Below are 21,575 nucleotides of genomic sequence, written 5' to 3' on the forward strand. Positions count from 1 at the left end.
AGAGTAGCCATCACCAGAAAGTTTTCATCTTACAAATTTAGATCTATTCTCCTTAAACAACTCCCTGTTCTCCTCTCCCTCCTGCCCTCAACAGTGATTCTACTTTCTGTTTCTCTGTGTTTTACTATCAGAAGGATGTTCAGGGAGCATGTCCAAAAATAGTGTAGCTAATTTGCAAATGAAATAACAGAACTTACAGATCTAATGAGTCATTCACCTTCAAGGATTCTATTTTAGAAAGCCATCTGCATATGCATATGATCCTGCAGTTATTTCATGAATATGAAATTGGTATCAATGACAATGGCATGTGCATTTTATAATGACAGAAAATCTTTGTCCTTCCAGGACAAATGAAAGTTTTGGAAGTAGGAGCAAGTGAGATGACTGGGTAGCTAAGGGTGCTTGCCAGCAAGCCTGACAACCTTTGTCCTGTCCTGGGAACCCTCATGATGGAAGGAGACAACTGACCCCCACAAATTGTCCTCTGGCTGTGTATATACACACAATAAATAAGCAAATATTAAAAAATATATAATTTTGTTTTAGAAACGAAAGCTATTTGACACCCAAGTTAGTGTATGAGGCAGGTTAGCTAAGCAAGAACTGTTTTTATTTGGGGTAATAGCAGTAATTACAAAGGCAAACAAATAAATTGTAAGATGACTAAAATAGAGTCTGATTTTTCTTCAGTGTCTACCAAATTGGTTCTGAGGTCATTTTGGAAGCTAAATTCCAAAAATATAAGCTGATCATGTAAAGGCATCATTGAAAAGTTAGGCGTTCAGACTGAACATGAAGCAGACAAAACTTATTTAAATATATATATTGATTCATTTCTTCAAAGCATTTTAGTGATTTAATTGTCTCATTTACACCATTCTAAATATACTTCTGATTTTTTTCAGGGTATAGGTATATAACATCTTTTTAAAAAACTTACAACTTATGACTTAATTTCTATATATTATCTTAAATACATATTTAAACAATATTGACAGTTTATATTCTAATATTAACGTATACTCTAATCTTACTTTTTAAAATAAAATTACTTTATTGTATTGAACTCATAAAACCATCACACAGCTAGATTAAGGAAGCCACTCAAACACTTGCCCAGTCCCAAATCCCATACATCTCGGTGAACTTCTGTGCAGTCAGAATGAACATTCTGATCAATAGAGCTTCACTTAGGGTTTTATATTTTCACTATCAATTACATTTTTATATGTTTATCTGCCATAAGAAAAGAGAACAACAGTGACAGAGTTGAAACTAGAAAAGAACTAGAATTATATCCTCTTCCATGACTCACGTCCTTCTGCCTGGATTCTGTCCTTCCTGGTCACCTTTATATTCTAATATTAACATGTCCTCAAATGTTCTTACTTTATGAAGGTCTGAGCTGCATGATAAACACTTTATAAGTGTGGAACAAGGGGAAACAGTGATTTGCAATGTGGTAACTATTATCTGGAAGGGAAAAAGAGTGTATTAGCTTATAAAGTCCCAAGTAGGGGAGAGTATTGGAGAGTGAGGTCAGGAAGTGGCCAGGGACTGGAGTGGAGCAGAAGGAAGTGGGGACCCAAGAAAAGGAGAGCTATTGGAAGGAAGAGAATGGGGATCAGGGGGGCTGTGATGATGGAACAGTGGTGAGTAAGCAAGCATGGTCCAGGGGAAGGCAATCAGAGAAGATTGCACCTGAGACACAATCTAAGGCCAGTCAAAACACCCCCAGGAAGCCAAAACACCCTTATACACCCCTGGGAATATAAGGAAATGATGGAGATTGACTTGACAGGAACTTTTGTCAGGAGAATATAGATTCAAGATGATGAGATATTAGGAGACCACATCCTTGGGGTGGTGGTAGAGCCTGGGGCAGGCGTTAGCTGTTCAGCTTGGTGTTAGGGCAGCCTAGAAGGATGGTGAACTCAGTTAACTGGCAATTTTGTAACAATAAACAGGTGTACAGGGTTGATGGCAGAGCTGAATTGCCTGGAGCTATAGGAGAAAGGAGATACTGTTTCACCAGCAATAAACAGTCTGGGTTTGATGTGGGGTTGAAGGTAGGGCACAGCCCCCTCAGGTGTTGCACACTTCTCCAGCCAATCTGAACAGAGCAGGAGGAGCAAAGGGTCTGTGCCAGTGAGTCTTGGAAAGACTGAAAAGGACAAGAGAGAGAGGAGAAGAAAGTCTCAGAAAAACTAGCCTGTGAGAACTGGCTGCCAAAGGAGGGAGGTGCCAAAAACCCAAACAAGGGCACTAGATCCAGAGCTGCACAGTGAAGATTAGGGACTCATGGACAGGAGCAAGCCTTCAGCAGCAGGGAGAGAAGATTCTTGCACCCCAAGGCAGGAGGATGGACTTTATATTATATGTAAGCTGGGCAAAGGTGACTGGACAACTGGAATGTACCTGACCTTTCCCCAAAACTTAATAGCATGCCAAAAATCAGTTAGGAAACAGTGTGGGCGCCAGTGGCCAGCATGAAGAGCCTGGCCAACTGTCTTGATGACTTTGTTTGCCCTTTTGAGGTTGGGATGCTTCTCAGGGTCAAAAGGCAGTAAGATGATGGTTAGCTAAGATGTCTGTAGCCATCTTGAGCTGGATTCTCCAGGGGAGGATTAGGAGACTGAGAGAATGAGAGGAGAGGTTCCAGAGTAGAGAAGAGGAAGGAAAAGAGAGGGAAGAAAGGCCCAAACTGCCACGAGAAGGGGTGCAGATGAATCCAGAGCCAGAGGCAATGCAGGCTCAAGTATGAAGAATGATATTTCAGACCCATGAGATGGCTCAGCAGGTATGCCTCAATCCTGACGTAAGGGTGAAGGTGAGAACCAACTCCACAAAACTGTCTTCTGACCTCTACTCCTGTGCCATGGCACATGTGCCCACAACACGTCATACACTCACACATATACAACAATAATACTTTGAAAAATAAAAATAGGGGTTGGGGATTTACCTCAGTGGTAGAGCGCTTGCCTAGCAAGCGCAAGGCCCTGGGTTCAGTCCTCAGCTCCGAAAATAAAATAAAATAAAAAATAAATAAAAATAAAAGAGTGGTATTTAGTACCAAGCATGTCCTTTTCTTTGTGGCAGAATGTCTATGCCTCAAAAACCAGGGAAGTGTTTTCTTTAAAAAAAAAATTTTTTTATATGCATGAGTGTATGGCCTGCATGTATGTTGTTGTGCATTGTCCATGTGGGTGCTGGGAATCGAACCTGGGTCCTGTGCAAGAACAGCCAGTGCTTTTAACTGCTGAACCATCTCTCCAGCCCCCAATTTTTTATTTTTTATCAAAATGCTTGTGGTTGATGTGACAGTGACCCACAAGTTTTTGTTTTTAAGTTTCTGGTCTCAGAAGATTTGTTTGGGTTTTATTTTAGCCTTGGTTTTTTGTTTCCTTAACCTTACCTGACCTTTTGTTTTGCTTCAGGATGACTTGCCCAGTTTAATCATTCATGTCTTCACATTGCTAACTGTATTTTCCCCTGGCATTGTCTAAAATACCATTTTCCCACAGCGCTGTCTACAGTGTCATCTTTCATGAAAAAGTCTACTGCAGCCATCAACTTCTTCTCCCTCCAAGAATCTACATAATTGTTCTAGTTCCTTCTCTATTTTCCACCTGCTTATCTGGGTGTCCTTAAGCCTTTGAGTCCTGTCTTCCTCTCTGTGAAGTGACAGTCCTTTGCACTTGGTGAACCCTCAGTCAGTACCACCTGTCCACCGCAGCCAGGTGTTTCTGTCATTCCACTCCAAGTCTCTTCTAAGCAGATTATTAGAAGTGATAATATCAGATATTTTTTAGCATAAAGCTGACACTCTGCATAACTTTGCCCTGTCAGACCAGATGGTTAGGAAGTATGATGAAAGAATTCACTCCAATTCTTTTTTTTTTTTCAACACCAGTTCTTTAAAACTTAAAATTCCTTAAAATTTGATCTGAATTTATTTATTTTGTAGTTTTCTTCTTGGGTAGGATCTGAGGTAATTTTCTTTTCCTTTTTGCAGGCTAGTTTCCCACTCACTTTTATGATAAAGTAACATTATATGTCTATATTATGTGTATGTAAGCACATATATGGCATGATTCCTCAGTCTTGGCACATAATCTTCTAGGTACATGAATCTGGGGGTAAAGATATGTGTATATCATATACATACTCAAGTGTAGATATGTGAGAGGGAGAGACGGAGCACACACCATTTCCCACCTGCCCCTGGAGTTCTGCCCCGCCGTACTGTATCTTCCTACTATTGGGTGTTTTAGTTATTTCTATTTATTTTGCTTTAGGATTTGAAGGTTCTGTTTCTAACAGAGCCCCTCCTGACTCCTGTGTGTCTGGGAGCACAGATATAGAAGGAACTTCTCAGGTAGCAGTGGTCTTCCAATTGCTGTCCAGCAGCTGTGGAGGAGACCAGGCCTCACAGTCACAGCAGGTGCAGAGCCCTCACAGGTGCACAGTGTCCACTGCAGCCCATACTGAGAATGCATCTATGCTCAGTCAGCTTACTCAAGGAGTTCCTAGAAAACTAGGAGAGGGGTAGTTAAAAACTGAAGATTTCTAAATATCCTCTTAGAGGTTGTCCAGACTGCTGCAGAACTACCTTACTCTCTTAGGGATCACCTGATGCAGTAAGTATTTGGAATGAGACCTCCAACAGGCTGGGACTGGAGCTCCCCTGTAGAGGGGTTCTCTGTTTTCAAACTCCAGTTCCAAAACAGTTCTCGATGTTCTGCTTCACTAGGAAAAAATAATACCACATTTCCAAAGACAGACACTATAGTGAGTCACATTGCAAGACTTTAAGGACTCATTTCATTATTTTTGAACTTGAAAATTGTAAAACTACAGTGAGGTATCTCCTTTCATCTTCTAGAAAGGGTATTATAAGAAAGATGAAAGATTGCTGAGTGGCACAAGCCTGTAATCTCAGCACTTGGGAAGTGTAGGCAGAAGGATCACGCTTAGCTTCAACTACATAGTGAGTTTGAGGCTTCCCTGGGCTATAAGACAAAGATGTGGAGAAAATAAAGCATTGCACACTGGATATGAATGTAAATTAGTTCACCTTTGTGGAAAGCAGTATGGAGGTGCCTCAAAAAAATGTCAAAAAGGATTACTGTGTTACTTAGCAATCCTATTACTAGATATATCTCCAGAGACAGTGAAATGGGTGTGTCGAAGAGTAATCATTGCAGCATTGTTCACAATAGCTAAGATCAGGGATTAGCCCAAGAGTCCACTGACAGTTAAATGGATAAAGAAAATGTGATAGGGGACTGAAGCGATGGCTCAGTGGGTAAAAGCACTTGTCCTACAAGCCTAACAATCTGACTTCAATCCCTAGAACCTGCATTAAAAGCTAAATGAGGGTAATCTCAGTACTTCTATGATAATATAGAAGGCAGAGGCAGGAAAATTACCTGGAAGCTTGAGGACCAGATAGCATGGGGTACTCAGCACAGCAGCAGAAACAAGAGTGGGTCTGCCTCAGAACAAAGGTGGAAAGCAAGAACTCACCCCCAGAAGTTGTCCTCTGACCTCCATGCATGGACCTACTTACATACACTGTAAACATACACCATACATGCACAAAAATAAAATAAAATGTGTTATGTGCATATAATGAAGTACTACTCAGCCATAAAAAGAAATCCTGTCATTTGTAACAACATGGATGAGCCACATGGACTTCTTAGTAAGTGAAATAAGACAGGAACAGGAAGGCAAATCATGGTCTCATCTATATATAGAATCTAAAAATATTGAACACATAGAAACAGAGAACAAAGTGGTCCTTGGGTAAAGGACAGGATGGGGAATGTTGGTCACAGAGTACCAGCATTTTCACAGGTGGAAGATAAGTTAAGATTTATTATAGAACATGTTAGCCCTTGCTAATAGCAGTACATTGTTTTTGAAAATCATTAAATATATTTCTGTTCTCACCACAAAGAAATAAATATATTAGGTAATGCATATGCAAAATATCCTGATTGAGTCATGCTAGCCTTCCATAGCTGTCCATAACCAAGCACCTGAGATGAACAACCTCAATTTTATTTTGACTCACAGTTTCATAACAGGGTCAGCTGACTCTGGTGCTTGGGGCCTGTGGCAAGGCAGGACCTCCTGGTGGGGAGCATGTGGGGAAGCGGTACTGCTCACTTTAATGGAGGCCTGGAAGCAGAGAGAGAGGAGAGCTGGATTCTTATGTTCCCTTCAAGGGTCTTACTTCCTCCAATTAAACCCTTTCATAGTATGGTAGTTTGAATGAGAATATTCCCCACTAGGCTCCAAATATTTGAACATTTTGTCCCCAGTTGGTGACACTGTTTTAGGAGGTCTTAGAAGGTATGGCCATACTGGAGGAAGCACATCACTAGGGGCCCCTTAGAGAGTCCTTAGGCCTTGCCGGATCTCGTGTCGCTCTTTTGCTTCCTATGCCTGCTTGAAGATGTGAGAGCTTAGCTTCTGCTCCTTCTCCAGCCACCTCTGCCACCATTCCTCTCTGCCATGGTGGACTCTTGCCCATTTGGAACCATAAGCTCAAATGAATTCTTCCTTTTGTAAGTTCCCTTGGTCATGGTGTTTCTATCACAACAACAGAAAATCAACTAATACACATAGGTTCTACCACCTGTGCTTCATATGTGTACACTTAAAGCCCCAACCTCTCCAAGAGTCACTTCAGCCCAGGAGTTCAATACCAGCCTGAGCCACATAGTAAGACTTCATTTCAAGGGAAAAAGAGTATACCACCTCCCAGTAGCTCCACAGGCTGGTAGTGCCACAACTTTGGGGAACATTTAAGATACAAACTATAGTAAATCCTCCAACAGTGTTCTTTCCACAATACCTCAGAACATCATCTTGTATTCAATAAATGTATTCCCAGTTTTAAAGACAGACTATTAAAAAGCTAGTCCAAAATGCTTTGAATAATTTATTTTTTCTTGTTATTAAAATAGAAGGAAAGCTGGGCATGGTTGTGCATGCCATTAATTCCAGCACTTGGAAAGCAGGTGGATCTCTGTGAGATCGAGACTGCTTGGTCTACATAGTGAGTTCCAGGCCAGCTGGGGCTATAGGGAGACCATGTGCCAAAACAAAAAACAACAACAACAAAAAAACTTGGAAATAGGGACCTGGAGAGATAGCTCAGTGGTTACGAGCACATGCTCCTCTTCTAGAGGACCTGAGTTCAGTTCCCAGCACCCAAGTGGGGTGACTCACAGCCATCTGTAGCTCAAGCTCCAGAAGATCTGATGCCTGCTTCTGACCTCTGTGAGCAACTGCACTTACGTGGCATGCGCGTGCGCACACGTGCACATACCCCCCCACACCACATATGCAATCCAAAAACAAAAGTTTAAAGAATAAATGGGTAGGTTTTTACAAGGCTGCTGCCTGCCCTTTCTTTGTGATGTTATTATGTATTTAGCAGCAATTTTAATTAAATGGGTATTAAAGTATTTGACTTCATTTTGGATAACTTAAAAATTCTTATTTTTAATTAAATTCTACATAATACTTGAGTAGGGCATTTAGCCTCTAAGTATATTAAAGGGATTAGGTGGGGCTTATCCTTTATTTTTATTTTTTGCAACATTGAGGTGAAACAAGAATACGATTTAGATGTGAATTTAAGACATTTAAGACAGCCAGAAGTTCCTTCCTGCTTTGTACAGTTTTCTGCAAGTTTCTATCTCTAATCAGATAGGACTGATCACTTCAACTCTGAAAGGATGCATTGTTACTTAGTAGCTTGCAGCGTATCTCATGGCCCCTTTACCTGAGAGCAGGACAGTACTAAGATGCCACTAGTGAATGTCATTCTTGTGCTTCCATGGACCAACCACCTACATTTAGAAGTGTGTTTATGGGGTTGGGGGAGATGGCTCAATGGGTGTAGCTCTTGCTGCACCAGCCAGACAATGTGAGTTCAATCCTTGGCACCCACTTAAAGGTGGAAGAAGAGAATCGACTCCACAGAGGTGTCCTCTGACCTCCACATGTGCACCATGACATGCTTCCCCACCCCCATTATACATACACATACACAGTAATAATAATGCAATTTAAAAATAAATAATAAATAAATGAAGTGATTAGGGAGCTGGGGAGATGCTTCAGCATTTGAGTGCTTACTGTGTAAACATGAGGACCTGAGTTCAAATATCCATTACTCACATAACAAACTGGGTGTAGCCATGCACCCACCTGTAACCCCAGTGCTGGTGGAGTCAGACAGGAGGATCTCTGGGGCTTGCTGGCCACCAGCCAAGCTCTAGATTCAGTGAAAGAGCCTGTCTCAAGGTAATAAGGTAGAAAAAGATATGCAGGACCCAACATCTTCCTCTGGCCTCCATGTGTACACACCTGGGCATATGCACTCACACACATGTACATACACCACATACACATATTAGAACAGCGGTTAGGAAAACAAAGATTAAAATGCTTGAAAATCTCTTCAATCAGTTTGTGAGGTGAGGTTTTAGAAAATGGTTAGAACTAGGCACGGTGGCATATACCTGTATTCCCTATGGTCAGGCAGAGGCAGAGGCTCACTTGAGCTGAGGGATTAGAGACGAGCCTGGAGGGGAAGAGGTTGATAGATTCTGTAAACTTATTCCTTAGATGTTGCATTCTACCATTTGTTATTTCTGCTATTTAAATCCATCAATGTACATTTAATTTTAACCTGAAACAAGCTTGCATTTCACATCTTAAATAGGAATGGAAATAATTTTGTGGTAAAAATGAAAATGTTCTTTTTCAACTTTTATGTGTTTGAAATTATTGGATATATCAAACCATAGAATCAAAAGATTGACTTTAAATTTTAATTAATTATAAAATTTACTGGCTATAATAACTTTACTGCTTGTTCTCTTTCTAGGATTTATTAACCAGACATAAAGTGTTGGTAGCGGACTTCTTAGAACAAAACTATGACACTGTAAGTAAATCATTTTCAAGACTTCTATCTTCCTCTATTACTAGTGAACTCACTGGGATCCTTTTGTTCGACATGGATGGAAACTACAAGTGGTTCTTCTGGTGTTGTTGGTCCTGGATGCAAGTGCTAAAGGCTTATGGACTGAGCAGGCAGTCTCAGGCTCCGAGACCTGGGAATGAAGACTTAGGACCTTAGAAGCCAGACTTCCAATTCTAGATGCTCGGGTTAGAGGCTTATGCTCTCGGTTCAGATTGCCCGTAGCCTGCACTTGGAAGCTACTGAAGTCCTTGGCTCCCAGCAGCACATCAGCAGCAGTAGCAGCAGTTGGCACCCGCCAGTCGGCGTCTCAGCCTTGAGTGTTGGCACTCAGCATCAAAGGCTTGGCAGCTCCCAGGAATTTCTCCACAACTGGGGCTATTCCCTCTGTGTGTCTCTTCCTCTCCCCTCCCTCCTTTCTGTGCTTCTGCATCCTTCATTGTATCCCCATCCTCTTGCTGTTGCTGCTGTCACTCTGCCATCACTCCTCTTCATGTCGTTAGCTCAGCCAGCCTTACTCAAGATAAAATCACAAGTAGGCAAGAAAAGACCCATTTTAGGAGAAGCTTTGGGGAGCCCCGATGTTGCAGCAGCAAGGGGCAGTACAGGAAGGTATCTCCTAGCTGACTGGAAAGCCCAAACTGAACAGGCTGATGTGAATGTGTATTAATCACTGCTTCCAGTTCCACCATCTCCATTCTTGGTGAATCACTGAGGAGGTGCTCACCCCGCCCTCCCAGGCTGGCCTTGAGTTGGTGATCTTCCTGCCTCCACCTCTCAAGCCCTGGGAATACAAGTGTGTACCACCAGGCCAAACTAGCTTCACAATTCTTTATCATTTGACCATGAGGAAATGGAGCGCACCATGTATAACTCTAAAATAATGAGAGGTGGAAAAGGGGGATCGATTAGAACACAGGTGTCCTAGTTTTTTTCTCCATTGCTATGACAAAACACTCTGACCACTACCAACTTGGGGAGGAAAGAGTTTATTTCTCTTACATCTCCCAGGTCACAGTTCATCAGGGAGCCCAAGGTAGGAACTCAGGGCAGGAACCTGGAGGCAGGAGCTGGAGCACAGGCCATGGAGGAACATTGCTTACTGGCTTGCTCCCCTGGCCTCTGCTCAGCCTGCTTTCTTATGCAACACAGGCCACCTGCACAGGGATGGCACCACCCACAGTGGGCTGGGCCCTTCCACATCACTCAACAATCAAGCAGGTGCCCCATGGACATGGCCACAGGCCAGTCCAATGAAGGCAATTCCCCAATTAAGGCTCCCTCAACCCAGGTGTGTCAAGTTGACACTAAAGCTGTCCAGCACAACAGGATAATGACACAAGTGCATGAAAATGCCTAATGAAATCCATTACTTTGTCTACTAACTTTAAAAGTTAATAAGAGGGGCTAAAGAGATGGCTCAGCAGTTAAGAGCACTGGCTGTTCTTGCAGAGGACCTGGGTTCAGTTCCCAGCACCCACATGGTGTCTAACATGATGTCTACTGTACTCCAATTCCCGGGGATCCAATGCCTTCTAGCGTCCATGGGCATTGCACTCATGGGTGCATTTAAATACAGGCAGATAAAACACTCATACATATAAAATTTAAAGAATATATATATATATATATCTTTTTTAAAGTCAAGAAAAAAGAAAACAGTGAGACAGGTAGCTTTAGTCATTTATCTTTCACATATATTTGTATATTATGATTGACAATTATAATTTATTTGGCTGATAAATTTATTGATCAACAATATTTTCCTGTGTTAGTCACCTTCTTGTTTCTATGATTAAAATACATAAGAGAAATAACCTAAATGAGGAAAGATTTATTTTAGTATAATGTTTCAGTCCATGATTACTTGACTCTGTTTCTAGGCCTATGGTAGAGCAGTGTCATATGGAAGGGTGTGGCAAGGGAAAGATGCTCACCCCATGGCAGCAAGGAGTCAGATAGAGAGCAAGTGTTCAGAGACAAAATGCACCCTTTAAAGCATGCCCCTGGAACTAGAGAGATGACTCAGCGGTTAAGAGGGGCAAGAGCACTGGCTGCATATACTCTGTTCCAAAGGCCAAAAATGTCAAAAGTATTTGGGAGCTTGTATCTAATCCTTAAAAGATTTTAGGGTTACCTCTTCAATTGGGGGAATGTTGGAGGGGAGGGAGTGGGCATGGATTAGGTCAAAACACCTTATATATACGTATGAAATTCTCAAAGTTTTTGTAAAAATTAAAAAAAAAAAAAAAGAGCACTGGCTGCTCTTGCAGAGAACCTGGGATTGGCTCTCAGCACCCACATAGTGGCTAGCAGCCATCTGTAACTCCAGTTCCAGGGGATCTGACACCCTCCTTTAGCCTCTGCATGCATTGCACACATGGGTTCACTTACATACATGCAGAGCATTCATACACATAAAATAAAAATTAATAGTTTTTTAAAAGCATGCCCCTGAGGCTGGGGAGGTGGCTCAGCAGGGAAAATGGGAAGACTAGAATTTGGATCCCCAGAACCCACATAAAAAGCTAGGTGGGCATGGTACCCACCCCCCTTTCCTCCCAGTCACCCTATTATACTGGAGGCAGAGGCAGATAATCCTCAGAGCAAGCAGGCTAGGCAGACTAGCTGAACTGGTAAACTCTGGGTTCAATGAGAGATCCTCCTAGCTATATAATGGAGAACAATCAAGGAAGACATACACACACACACACACACACACACATACATATGTACATATGGGGGGAAAAAAAAGCATGCCTCAAGCCAGGCATGGTGGCTCATGCCTTTAATCCCAACACTTGGGAATCAGACACAGGCGGATCTCTGTGAGTTCAAGGCCAGCCTGGTCTACATAGTGATTTCCAGCTGGGGCTACAGGGAGACCCTGTCTCAAAAAGACCCAAAAAAAAGCATGCCCCTTAGGGACCTATTTCCCGCCCCCCTCCTAAAGATCCATTCAGCTATAAATTCAAGGGATCAGTCCATTGATAAAGTTAGAAGCCTTAAGATCCAATCACTTTTCAGTGGCACCACCAGCTGGGGACCAGGTTTTCAACATATGAGTTTGGGGGAAGGGCCTACGCAGCTAAACTGTAGTGTTCTCCTTGTGTTTGACAGAGGAACAAATGTCCTATGAAAGAGTATAACATTGTGGCTTTAATATGAGCTGCATGCTGGGCCTTTTTGTTTTCTTAATCTGAAATATTTTTTAAATATTTTATTATTTTATTTTTACATGTATCAGTGTATTGCCTGCATGTATGTAAGTGCACTTGTGTCATGCACTGCCTGCAGAGGCCAGAAGAGGATGTCAGATCCCTTGGAATTGGAGTTAGGGACAGTTGTTAGCTGCCCTGGGTCCTCTGGAACAGCAGCCAGCGCTCTCAACTTCTGAGCCATCTGTCCAACCCCCGAATCACTGATTTTGATAGGTGTGCACAGACACCTTCTCCCCCCACCCCGCCAGCTCTCTTGAAGCTAACTGGTTTCCACCCTCAGTTCCTGGGCTTTCTTGCTTTCTTCCCAGATGCTTGCTCCTCCCACTGCTCTCAGAGTGATATGCCCACACATGGTGAAAAGTAGATGCCAAGCTTTCCTAGCTGCTGTGCTCTCTGCCACTGAAGGGCCTCGGCCATGACTATAGCCCACATTACTCATCACAGGAGGACCCACTCCCAGTCCTGTGACTCCTGGTGAGAGTGGGTAAGCTTTACCAAGACCAGTTTGGGTTAGCGTGGCCACCATGCAGCAGTGGTCACCTCCATCCAGCCTCATCTGTTCACATTATGGGTGTGACAGTCCAGAGCCTTAAGTATATTTATTTTTTTCCCACATTGTAAACCTACAGCTACCAGCTACAGAAGCAGATTTCTTTAAAATGAGTCATCTTGCAGCTTTTAATGTTTTATCAGAATGACTTATTGGAAGGACTCAACGATTATTCCATCTTTCCATTCATTTCTAACTTGCAGAGCTAAATAAAATTGAGCAGCATGTATTCTACATCCCTTTACCTCCCTGTCCTGATCTTGCCTGTGTAGAAGACAGCGAGATACCTATGCCTCCCTGTGAGCAGTGCGGATCAGTGGATCCGAGGACACAAGGGTGAAAGGAGGGACCCTCTTTTAAAAAGAGCCAGGGCACCATGTAGAAGGCACATGGTGTAGAGGGCACTTGGTGTAGAGGGCACACTGCTGCCTTTACAGTCTTACTTTCTTTTATTAGATCTTTGAAGACTATGAGAAACTGCTGCAGTCTGAGAATTATGTGACAAAGAGACAATCTTTAAAGGTAAGACCGAATTTCTTTAAGTCCTCATAAGTTAATATGTTATTAGCAAACAATATCTATTATTATAGAGAAGTAAAAGAATAATTAAAGCATCCTTTAATTTGAGGGATATGTTTTATGTTCTGACTGTACTTTGTAGCAAAATAATGTGAGCATCCTGCCTCAAATGCTTTTTGAAAGAGGCATCATAAATAAGTGCATGGTTAAGTTGAAGGTGGACTGTTTCACTACGGAAGAAAACCAGATCTATGCTGATTTGGGCAGACCATGGCTCTCTCTCTTGGGCATATTTTAGAGATGAGAAGAAACCAGACAGAGTGAAGTGGCTAGAGAAGTGACTTTTGGGGAAGGCTCAGTGTGACACCTGGAAGTGGCTCAGTGTACCTTGCAACAGAATCCTGTGTCTCTCCTGCACCCCTAAATGAGATTCAGAGAAGTGACAGAATGGAAATAGGACACATAGAACATAAATGTTTAAATCCTTTCATGGTTATAAGTTTGGGAAATGATAAACTCAGTATTTTTGAGTAGGAAAACAGCTGTTTGCTGTGATTCAATATTTATAGAGCTGAGATGCTATGGGACTTCTATGTTAGGGGAAGCATTTCTCTCCCAGAGTTGTAACATATTTTCCTAAAGAACACTGTCAACTACATTTCATTGCCAGGTCCCATTCCCAGAGCACTCTAGTGAGCCAGTGTTTACAACTCCACTGTTGAACTTGATTTGCTCAAAATACGTTTACAGCAAAGAAATAGAAGAAATGGTCCTTCCCTAAGAATTAAAGAATTTTTTTTTTTAATATTAGCTGGCTGGTAGTATAGTTCAATAGTAGGGCATCTGTCTGACATGCACAAGGCCAGGGTTTAAACACTCAACATTATAAAGAAAAGGCAACTGACACTCATATTTGAAAGAACTATCTGATCATATAAGTAAAACTTTGCTTAAAAAACTGCCAGGGTTTCATAGGAACAGAATCTGGAAGGAGGCTAAAGAAGATATAGGTAGCTGGGAAAGAGAGCTAGGAAGGTGGCTCAGTGGGTAAAGCACTTGCTGTACAAGCCTGACAACCTGAGTTTGGAGCCCCAGAATCTACATAAAACCCAGGCGCAGTAGCACATGCATCTATAATCCTTATGTGTCCCTACAGGGAGATGGGAGACTTACTGGAAGCTCACAGGCAAGCAAGGGCTTTGACAGTGCCAAAATGTGACACAAAAGGCAAGCATTTAAATTCTCAAGGTTGTAAGTTCAACTAAATGATAAACTCTTAATATTTTTGACTGGGAAAAGAACTATTTACTATGAAACAGTGTTTATAGAGTTAATGTCATGGGATTTCTGTTCACATTGAGAGAGACCCTGTCTCAAACAAGGTGGAAGGCAAGGAACAACACCCAGGGCGTTGTTCTGATCTCCATACCACACACACACATACGCATGCATGCATGCGTACACACATGCACACAAAGTGGATTCCCTGTTTTCCACAAGTGCTGAGTGAACTACTGAGTGAAGCAGTGGGAGGGAGGTAACAGACATCCATTCAGACAGCAAATATTTACCTGCTAATATTCTAGACATACAGTGGCAGCCAAGTCCAGCTCTGAGGCCAACATGTTCTGCTTTCTGAGAACAGATGATAGACAGTACACTCATGGTTTTCAAGTGACTGTAAGTACTAAAGAGAAAAGCAGAATGGGACAAGGGGCTATGTTACACTAGAAACTGGAATGCTTCTGCTAAAAAGAAAGCGATGGCTGAGGAGATTGGTGTGCGCCACAGTAGCTGGAATGGCAGCAAGGTCTCTCTTACAAGCTGACCTTTGAGGAGAGGCTTGAGTTTGTGAAAAATTCAAATGATGCTGAGTAAGATGCACATGTGTAAAGCCAAAGGGTATTTGCTGTCTGAAGTTACATCTCCTATGAAATGCTGCTGGCCATGCCTAGGAGCCCAACAGAGTTAGGCCCTGGGTCGCTGAATGCCTGCCTCCCTGGCAAAAGGTGGTCAGGGACAGCCATTGGGCCAAGAGCAGGTGGGACAGTGCTGATGGTGGGGCATGGGCTAGTGCTGTACCTCTGTCCTTCAGACTACATGGCTGTTGTACTTAGTAGTGCTGACTACTTTCAGCCATGCAGTTTGTTGGGCCTTGCAGCTCCTTTAACAGCCCACTTGTGATGTCAAAATGATGACATTCGCAGGACAGTGCATATGTTTTTATACACCTGTTCTGTATCATGCTTTACATTTGCTTTGCCTGGGACTTTGTGTAGCCATGCCTTGCTCCTATGTGTTTATGCCCTCCTTGCTTCAGCTTCTCGTTAAAGGACAGGGCAGTTTTTACCCAGTCAGTCAGCACTTGTTATTGAGGTTCCCCTTGTGCAGAAATCAATGCAAGGTGACCCATTTAGAAAAGCCCCATGCTGTTCCAGCACTGTGTTAAAGCTAAGCAGTGCAGGCCTAGCTGAACTCTAAGCAGAGGCCAACCTCAAGGCTGTGCTTCCTATGTCCAGAGATGTGCTGCTCTTCCTGTTGAACTATTGGCTACTGATAGAGTCTCAGAGAGGGGGGATCATTGCCATCAGTTGTGGACCCATTGATGAGCCCACCTGGCTCTAGTAGAGCGTTCCAAACCCAGAGTCACACATGCAGAAACCATTAAAATGATACTTTAGGAAGAGTTGATGTTTGGGTTGCTTAAAATAAGGTAGAGATGGTTATGGATCATCCTATTCAAGGGAACAAAAGATGGGTGACTGAATTGGTTCACATATCAAGGCTGGGCTCATCCAACATTGCTGACTCTTCTCTGAGAGAAAAATGTTGCTTGAGGAAACTCTGCTGGTGCAATTATGGTTTTTCCTTTGAGGAATTAGATCTGTAGTTACCGTAGATGCTGTTCTGTTATAACCACATTTGCAAATATAGATTCTGTAAGATTTGTCCATTTCTTTTTTGGTTTGGTGGTGGTGGTGGTGGTGGTGGTGGTGATGGTGGTGGTTGTTTGAGACAGGGTCTCCCTGTAGCACCAACTAGCCTGAAACTCACTATGTAGACAAGACTGGCCTGGATCTCACAGCGATATGCCAGCTTCTAAAGGTGTATGTTACCATGCCCTGCTAATGTTTCTTAATTGTACTAAATGAGAGGTCAGATCATTATAATGACAAATAACTTCATAAGTATAAACTGGTTGAGGCACTAGGCTATTTTTTTATTCAGAAGTATTTGCTACCTGCTGCTTTTTGTTAATTATATTCTAAATTTTCCTAGACATTTTTGGTCTTGGACTGCTTAGATTCCTAGTACTAATAAAAAGTAATTAACAGAGAAATTCCTTTCCCTCATGTGATAGAGCTTAGAAACTTATTTCTTATCTTCTTTGGAGGCCTGGCATCTAATTATTAGCAAGAAAGATTATAATTCAAAAGAGGCTTGGTGGAATTTTTTGGCTCTGGCCAATTTAATTAAAACATCAGGTTCTGAAGGGAAAAACAACAACCACCACCTCTTAGTTATCCTCGCTTCATGATTAAGTAAAAGGTGAACTTATTCCATTGACTTAGAATAAGTAATATAACTTTAGAGCACTTTGTGGTATAATGCAATGCTGTGTTACTGTTGTCACTATTAATTAAAATTAGTTAACATAATGGCCAAAAGACCAAAAGTAAACACAGTGCTCACATTCTGATAAATTCAAAAGCCTGAATAAGCACGGCCCCCCAAAATAAACAGAGAAATATTTATTGCCTGCAGCACCAAGGAGAACAGAAGAGTTACTACAGAGCAGTGCCCTCCGTGATTAAAGAAATATAGGCATTTTACTTGGAGGACTACATATTCATGTAAGACAGCACATTAGGGGTGGGCACATTACTGAGCATGCTCAGCTAAAAACTATCGAATAAGCTCGTTTTAAGGTCCTCGTTCAATAGAGAAATATTTATTGCCTGCAGCACCAAGGAGAACAGAAGAGTTACTACAGAGCAGTGCCCTCCGTGATTAAAGAAATATAGGCATTTTACTTGGAGGACTACATATTCATGTAAGACAGCACATTAGGGGTGGGCACATTACTGAGCATGCTCAGCTAAAAACTATCGAATAAGCTCGTTTTAAGGTCCTCGTTCAAGAAGGAAGAACGGTATTCACACTTTTGGACACGCTGAGCCCAAGGTTGTAGTCTACATGTTCAAAAGGTGAAGTGGCAATGGGAGCACTCTGGGAGCACTCGGGAGCGTGCTCAACGTTCATCATAAATGTAGTAGACAGGAATGCCTCTCTGTACACTCAGCTTTTGTCAGAGTTTTAACTGGAAAAAAAGGAAAAGACACTAAAAGTGAGTTCATGTAGGAGTTTTCCCCTAACGGTGTCAGCCTCACTTCAAGTTCTTAATAGGATTATATGGGAAACGATATTATTTTGTGTGTGAGTATGGGATTCTGGATCACAGAACCTTGAACATGCTATGCAAGTGCCTACCACTTAGCTACATCCTTCACTGGTCATGATAGGGTCTCCTCCTGTAGCTTAGGCCAGCCTTGGATTTGCTTTATGTCTCTATGGCTAGTATTAGAGTTCATACCACCACACCTGACTAAAGTTGTAAAACTGTGAGCAGAAGATAAATGGGGCAGAATTTATACATGGGTATATCCGTATGCTAAAAATTGAAGTGCTTTAATCTAAATTGAACTCATAACTTCAACAAATAGTTATTGAAGAATGTATCTGTTTGTAAATGTTAGAAGAAAAACCATATAGGTGTGTATTCATTGTATGTGGTGATGGTTTCATAAAGACGTTTATGTGCTGGCACATTGAACACTCTCACCATGCTCCCCCTCCTCCCTCTAGTCCCCTCTTTCTCCCAGCCTCGCTTTTACTTTCATGCCATGATTGTCTTTCTGATCTGACTTCTTTTGCTTAATGTGATGCTCTCCAACTGCACCCATTTTCCTGGAAACAACATAACTTCATTCTTTCTGGCTGAATGAAAGTCCATTGTGGGGCAGGGTTGTAGCTCCACTGGTAGCATGTTTGCGTAGCATGCACTAAGCCCTGGGTCAGTCCCCAGAACTACAGAAACTACAGATGACACACCTCTAAATCCGGCACTAGGGAGGTGAAAGCAAGAGGATAGAATTCCAAGGTCACCCTTGAGTACCTAGTTTGAAGCCACCTAGGCTATATGAAACCCTGTTTTTATTTTGTTTTGTTTTGTTTTTTCAATTCCATTCATTGTGTATGTATGCTACACTTTCTTCATTCTTCACAAAAATAGATAAAGTAGGGCTGGGCATGTTGATGATGTTCTTTAATCCCAGCTTTCGGGAGGCAGAGGCAGGGGGATTTCCATGAGTCTGAGGCCAACCAGGTATGCACAGCAAGGACCAGGCCAGCTTGGGTTTCATGGTAAGACTTTGTCTTGAAAAAGAAAAAAGAATTCTAAACTTTGTGTGGAGGCACAAAAGATCCCAAATAGTCAAAGCAAAAAGAGCAGTGCTGGAGGTTTCACTTGATTCCAAGTTATACCATGTAGTCAAAGCAACAAAAACAGACCTGTGGCTCAGTAGAATAGGATGGAGGACCAAGCAACAAACCCAAGGTTAAGCATGTTTAAAACATGAACTGTCCCTTGGCCAAAACCTTTTGTTATGTTTCACGATGTTTTATTACATTTGTTTGCCATTGTGTAAAAAGGAAAATTCTTTAGAGACTAAACAGTCCCTTGTTGGCTTTACTTTCAGAAGTACTTTATTTCGAAGGCTGGGGAACCAGCCCTTTGAACTGAATGCTCTCCTATCTCTGTCCAGGGGGGAGCTTGTAATGAGAACTCTCCAAGATGTAGCCATGTGCTTCTCAGAGAGAGAAAAGAAGATTGAATATCCACATGAAAGCAATTTGCTGAGACAGATAGCTCCCTCACTAGCAGGTGAATCTCGGGTGAACCGTGACACCCACAGCAGTGCTGTGAGTGCCTCTCACAGGCAGGTCAGCCTTCTCTTTGAAAGGGGTAGGCAGTGGTGTGTGTGCTTGGCTGTGATCCTAAGATGGGCTTCACACTGTCATCGGTTACCCACAGTGTTGTGCTCATTCATCAATAAAGTGTCTTTCCTACATTTTGTGAGGAGAGAGATTCCACGTTGCTAGGACTTGTTTCCTCGGCACCATCCACATCCATGTGGTTAGGTCATAAGGGCACAGACTGAGAAAGCTTTGAACCATGGCCTTATGGAGCGTGCACTCAAAGAAGGCTCATAAAACCATGCACGTGAGACTGACTGTCGCTGGAAACAAACAAGGTGCTGGTGAGACCCTGTGTGGGGAGGAGGAACTCCATCGGCACAGCTCCTGAGCTAGTCCTAGACAGTGGTAAGCTTAGACAGGCAGTGAGAAGTTCAAGCAAGAGGAGAGGGAGCCAGAGTCAGAAGAATGAGGAGGACTATGTGAGGGAGTGAGAAAAAGGAGATGAAGAAATGGTCCCATCACCACAGACTTCCAGTGCTCAGCTTGGGTTTTATCCCTAAGTCCACGGAAAGCAGACATTTGTTTTTGTTCACTTTATAAGTGAAACTAATAGCAAGTGCCGTTGATTTTTCAGGAAAAATCAACATTGATCCAATTGCAAAGTGGTTTGGATTGATGAAGACTGAGGGAGAGGGCTTGTGTGTGATGTTGGAATCATTCAGATGAAAGGGAGTGAGCATTTGAATGAGGGAACTAGTAATAAAGACAGAGCGCTGGATGCTCAAGAGACACTGGCAAAGAAAATTGGCAAATCTTGGACATCAAGTTGATGTGAGGATTGAGGGAAAATGTGCTGATGAAGACTTCAGCTCTCTGCCCTGGGAGCTGACAGGGCTCAATGCCATTAACAAAGAGAAGAAAGAGAATTAGTTTTAAAGTCATTAAGTGTGATCAGCCAGCAACCAGTCCATGTAGGGCTGTGTAACAGAATTGTGAGTGGGGAACTTAGGACAGACGTTGAGTTGAGAAATGGAGATTTGGGAGACATTGGTATTACAATTTCGCCCATCAGGGCTAGAGAGATGGCTCAGTGATTGAGAGCACTGGCTGCTCTTGCAGAGGACCCAGGTTCAAATCCCAGCACCCACTAACAACTCCAATTCCAGGGGATCCAACACCCTCTTCTGGCCTCTGTGGGCATTGCATGACATGGGTGCACTTACACACATGCAGACAATACACTCATACACATAAAGTAAAAATAAGAAATATATAAATAAATAAATTAAATAAATAAATAAATAAATAAATAAATAAATAAATAAAATTGCGCCTGTCGCTGTAGAAGGGAATGTTTGGATTTGGAAAGCAGGAGATGTGAATGTGTGCCTTTAGGCAGTGGAGCCAGTAAGAGGCAACAGTGGAACAGGCTTCAAGAGAGAGAGCAGGAGCAAAGATGGCTTCCAGGAGAGCCTTGGTGAGCAGGGAAAGTGCAGAAAATAAAGCCACACAGTCATTCATGGGTATGTAAAGAACGCCAAAGTCTAATTCTTACCTTAGCACGCACTAAAATAAAAATCAGGTATTCAGCTCTTGTTGAATTGACAGAAAGATGCAGCCTAAGCAAGATGCCTGTTTCCTGGGGTCCCTGTCCCCATATACACATCCAGAATTCTGATGACAGCTAGCCCCCATTTGCTGTGCTTTCTCCTCCCACCCAGCTGTGCATTGCTCTCATGAGGGCTTCAGGAGCAGCTCAGTGAGAAGAGTATCTTACATGTTCAGTGGTGCACGCTGGCTTTTTAGCTCCTGAGGGCTTCAGGAATTACTGCTGTGGCAGAACAAAGGGTTTGGAGACAGACCCGTGGGGCCTTCAGCCTTGCTGCTAGAGGGTCTCCTGTTTTCTCTTCAGGGATTTTAATTTTGCTTCAGTATAGTGCCGCATTCTAAGAACTATTAATTTGTTGCCATAAGATGTTTTGTTTTTATTCTGCTTCTATGTCAGACTAGAGATCGGATCTAGGGCCTTACACAAGCTAAGCAAGCTGTCTACCGCTGAGATGCATCCCTAGCCCTGTTTCCTTTTTCATAAAATCCTCTGGTCTGGCAAGATGGTTCAGCAGGTAAAGCCTGCCACCAAGCCTGATGACTCAAGTTTAATCCCTGGAACCCACATGGGTGGAAGAAGAGAACCAGCTCACACAAGTTATCCTCTGCCCTCTACACGAATGCCATGACACGTTCATGATACACACACACACACACACACACACACACACACACACACACA

The 21,575-nt window shown here is 42.5% G+C and overlaps 1 protein-coding gene across 3 annotated transcripts in view; it reads left to right on the plus strand.

The window, feature by feature from the left end:
- Cab39l (calcium binding protein 39 like) overlaps positions 1-21,575 on the plus strand; it is a 170,557-nt gene that overhangs the window by 125,862 nt on the left and 23,120 nt on the right. For all 3 annotated transcript variants that reach the window (XM_008824982.3, XM_008824983.3, XM_008824984.2), the window contains 2 exons: positions 8,921-8,980; positions 13,244-13,309. In XM_008824982.3, coding sequence (XP_008823204.1) covers positions 8,921-8,980; positions 13,244-13,309 — 126 coding nt within the window. The remainder of the gene's footprint in view (positions 1-8,920; positions 8,981-13,243; positions 13,310-21,575) is intronic.

Source organism: Nannospalax galili, unplaced genomic scaffold (genome assembly GCF_000622305.1).
Source record: "Nannospalax galili isolate Female #2095 unplaced genomic scaffold, S.galili_v1.0 scaffold488, whole genome shotgun sequence".
Lineage (NCBI taxonomy): Eukaryota > Metazoa > Chordata > Mammalia > Rodentia > Spalacidae > Nannospalax > Nannospalax galili.